This window comes from Lathyrus oleraceus, chromosome 2 (genome assembly GCF_024323335.1).
Source record: "Lathyrus oleraceus cultivar Zhongwan6 chromosome 2, CAAS_Psat_ZW6_1.0, whole genome shotgun sequence".
In the NCBI taxonomy this organism is placed as follows: Eukaryota; Viridiplantae; Streptophyta; class Magnoliopsida; order Fabales; family Fabaceae; genus Lathyrus; species Lathyrus oleraceus.
In genome coordinates this window covers 461,305,168-461,308,772 of record NC_066580.1, presented here as the reverse complement: position 1 = coordinate 461,308,772, position 3,605 = coordinate 461,305,168, and the positions used below count along the sequence as shown (strand labels likewise).

Sequence of the window (3,605 nt, the reverse complement as noted above, 5' to 3'; positions counted from 1 at the left end):
AGTTTCCTTGATGTCTAAGACATCTTGCTCAACATCATAATAGGTTGGAGCCTCAGTCTCCAACAAATCCTCCAAATTGTCATGGACATATGTTGGAACATCTTCATTGTTAATATTAGCTTCCTTGTTAACATCAATGTTGTCATTGTCTTCTTGCCTTACATCTTGACTCAGGTCTTCTTTGCTTGCCTATGGTTCATCCATTTGGTCATCTTCTTCCGTCTCTTTAGTGATTTTTCACCTTCCTCTTCACTAACATTTGAACCAACTTCTTCATCATTAATTTCTTCAGAACCATTTTTTTGACTCATTCTCTTTTATCTAAGGAATGTCAACAACGTTGTTATTGACATCCTTGTTACCATCATCCTGAGTGTCACCAAATTCTTCCTCACTAGACTCATCCTCTTCTGACACATTTTCATTCAAGATGTTTTCAATGTCAATATCCACAATAGGATTATCAACAAGTTTCTCTAGAACGTATTTTTCAATTAGAATCTTATAAATACTATTCTCGCTTGGAGGATTATCACATGCATTCATAGTTTTTAGAGTTTTATTAATATTTTCATAATCATTACCCCTAACATCCTTAGTATTATTATTGGGTCTATATGCTACAAAAACTATCTTATGAACAAACACATTAGCAAAAACACTAACTTTTGGAGTTTCAGAAGATTTGGAAAACTTACTTTTGCATGTGCCATGAAACACGAGTTAGAGTGGAGAAACTTTCAGGACATCATTTGCTAGTTATATCGAGACTTTCACTTGAGTATCGATGGGCTTCTTGGTGTCTTTCGGAACCTTTATGACATTTTCCACAGGTTTCCCTATTAGGTCATACATGGTCGGAGGAGCACGACCATTGATCTTTTTAGGGTATGCTTGAAATACAAGTTTTAAAAACAACTTTAAATTAGAGGCCTTACTCAAAGTATCATCACCGAAGGACAACGAGTATGTGGAATCCTATTATTACATGATTATTTATAATTGACCATAATCTTTGTCACATAGTTGCTTCAAAATGCTCTCAACATTTCACATAACCGTTCTCACTCAGTTATGTATTTTCTAATGGAAAAGATAATAATTTGACAATTTCACAAGGAGTTAAAATATATTTAACTCTTAATTTTAATAATTTAACTTTTTATATATAATACATTTAAATAAAAATATTAAATAGGTTTTTAAAAATTTGATAACTAAATGGATTTTACTTTTTTGTTTTTTTCATTTCTAAAACCGTTTTTAAAAATTGATTACCAAATAGATTCTTTTTTATTTTCTTCTTAAAAACAATTATTGAAAACTAATGTTTAAAAGCAGTTTTAAAAACTAAAAACGAAAATTAATTCAAACAAACCATAATTTTCTACACCTATATTATTCACTAACAGTGACATTCATAATTTTGAAATTTTTATATTTCTTTCTCCATGATAACTTTATTTGATGGTGTGAAAATTTTTGATTAATACAACATATAGTTTGATTAATATATTATTTAATATTAAAAAATATATTTAATTAAAAAATTAAAATTATATAATTGAGAATAATAAACTAAATTGATTAAAATATGTACATCTCGAAATATATTAAGTTTGTCTACAACCCTAATTGATGTCGAAAATATTGGATTGGGTGGTCACAAAGTATTATTACAGTATGAGTTAGTTATGAAATTAAAATCTATAAGTTGGTTTTATTAATATGCTTTCTTATCCAATAAAAAACTATTTAAAATAATGATAACGAGGTCGGAGCACGATTTTCGCATATCTATAACAAACAATTAACTTATATAAATATGAAACATTCATCTTCAAACCTTATTTCAAACTTCACGTATTTCTAAAGAAAAACAGAATACACACTAAACTACAAAACAGCTATGAATTGGATTCGCGGTGATTCACTCGGCAGTGGAAACTTCGCCACCGTCAACTTAGCCATACACACTAAACCCTCCGTTAACATTCCGTCTCTTACCGCCGTCAAATCATGCAAACTTTCCCATTCGCTTTCTCTCCAAAAGGAGAAAAATATATTTGAGCGTTTAGGATCATGCCCACACATTATCCAATACTTTGGTCAGGATCAAACTGTTGAAAACGGGGAAGAGTATTACAATATTTTCTTAGAATATGCAAACGGCGGAACTCTCAATGACCAGCTCAAGAATCACGATGGGAAACTCCCAGAAAAACTTGTTCGACATTGCACAAGGTCCGTGGTTGAAGGTTTGAAGTATATTCACGAAAACGGTTTTGTTCATTGCGACTTGAAACCACCAAACATTCTCGTCTTCGAGAATGGCAACGTAAAGATATCAGATTTCGGTCTTGCAAAAGAGATGGGAGTGGAAGAAGTTAAAAAGATACAATGTAGAGGAACTCCAATGTTTATGTCACCAGAATCATTGATGGACGGTGTGTATAATTCTCCGGTAGATATTTGGGCTCTCGGTTGCACCGTCGTGGAGATTCTTACCGGAGAACCTGCGTGGAACATAGATTACGACGCAGACATGTTGACGTTGTTGGTTCGAATTGGGGTTCAAGAAGAAGTACCATTAATTCCAGAAGAAATCTCAGAAGAAGCAAAGGATTTTCTTGAAAAATGTTTTGTTAGGGATCCACTGAAAAGATGGAGCGCTGATATGCTTTTGAAACACTCTTTTATCTCGGATGATGAAACAATTTCTTCGGTTAAGGAGTCGACATTTTCATCAGCTTCTCCAATTACTCACTTTGAGTATTCAAACTGGAGTTCTTCTACTACTGTTACAACGTTGCTTTACAGTTCAACGGAAGATGAAACTGAGTACTGGTTTTTATCACAAGAAAAGAGTAGTCGACAACTAGCTCATGATGCGAAGCTACTAGATTGTTCGCCAGAACATAGGCTTCTACTAGTGGTCTTCATTGCTGAGAAAACGTTAGATTTGTTAGAATCTGATGATTGGTGTTATTTATCACAAGAAAATATTCTTGGACAACTAGTCACCACTGCTGAGAAATCGTTAGCTTTGTTAGAATCTGATGATTGGTGTTATTTATCACAAGAAAAGAGTCTTATACCATTAGTTCTCACCGCTGAGAAATCGTTAGATTTTTTAAAATTTGATGATTGGTGTTATTTATCACAAAGTTTTATTAGAATATAATGATTGGTATTTTGTTCAACTTAGAATACCTTCATCGAAGTCAATTGTATTAGAGGATTACACATATTCAATGAAAGTATACATTAATACAACAATGTTCTATTTCCTATTTTATGTTATGTTTAGCATAGGCTTTTAACTATAATTAATTATAGTTGTATTGAAATATTAAAATATTCACAATATACAACAATGTTCTTTTTTGCAGCTGAAGTTGAGTATCCAATGTATTTTTTAACATACTTATTTTATTTATAAAAAAGTTATTTTGAAATATATTTGAATAATAAAAACAAAAGATATTATACACAAATTTCATGTGTTATTATAGCATACATTTTTAAATTGTTGTTTTATTAAAAAATAACACTTCAATTTAGTTGTTATTTGTTAAATTTAATATAATATTAATCATTATTTT

At 31.1% G+C, this 3,605-nt stretch overlaps 1 protein-coding gene across 1 annotated transcript; it reads left to right on the top strand.

The window, feature by feature from the left end:
* Positions 1–1,909: 1,909 nt before the first annotated feature.
* On the top strand, positions 1,910–3,184 carry LOC127123739 (mitogen-activated protein kinase kinase kinase 20-like). The gene has a single exon (XM_051053939.1). The coding sequence runs from the start codon at positions 1,910–1,912 to the stop codon at positions 3,182–3,184; it is 1,275 nt and encodes a 424-aa protein (XP_050909896.1).
* The last annotated feature ends 421 nt before the right edge of the window (positions 3,185–3,605 follow it).

What these genes read in the sequence shown, in the direction of transcription:
- LOC127123739 (XM_051053939.1), top strand. Translation starts at nt 1,910, where the DNA reads ATGAATTGGATTCGCGGTGATTCACTCGGCAGTGGAAACTTCGCCACC.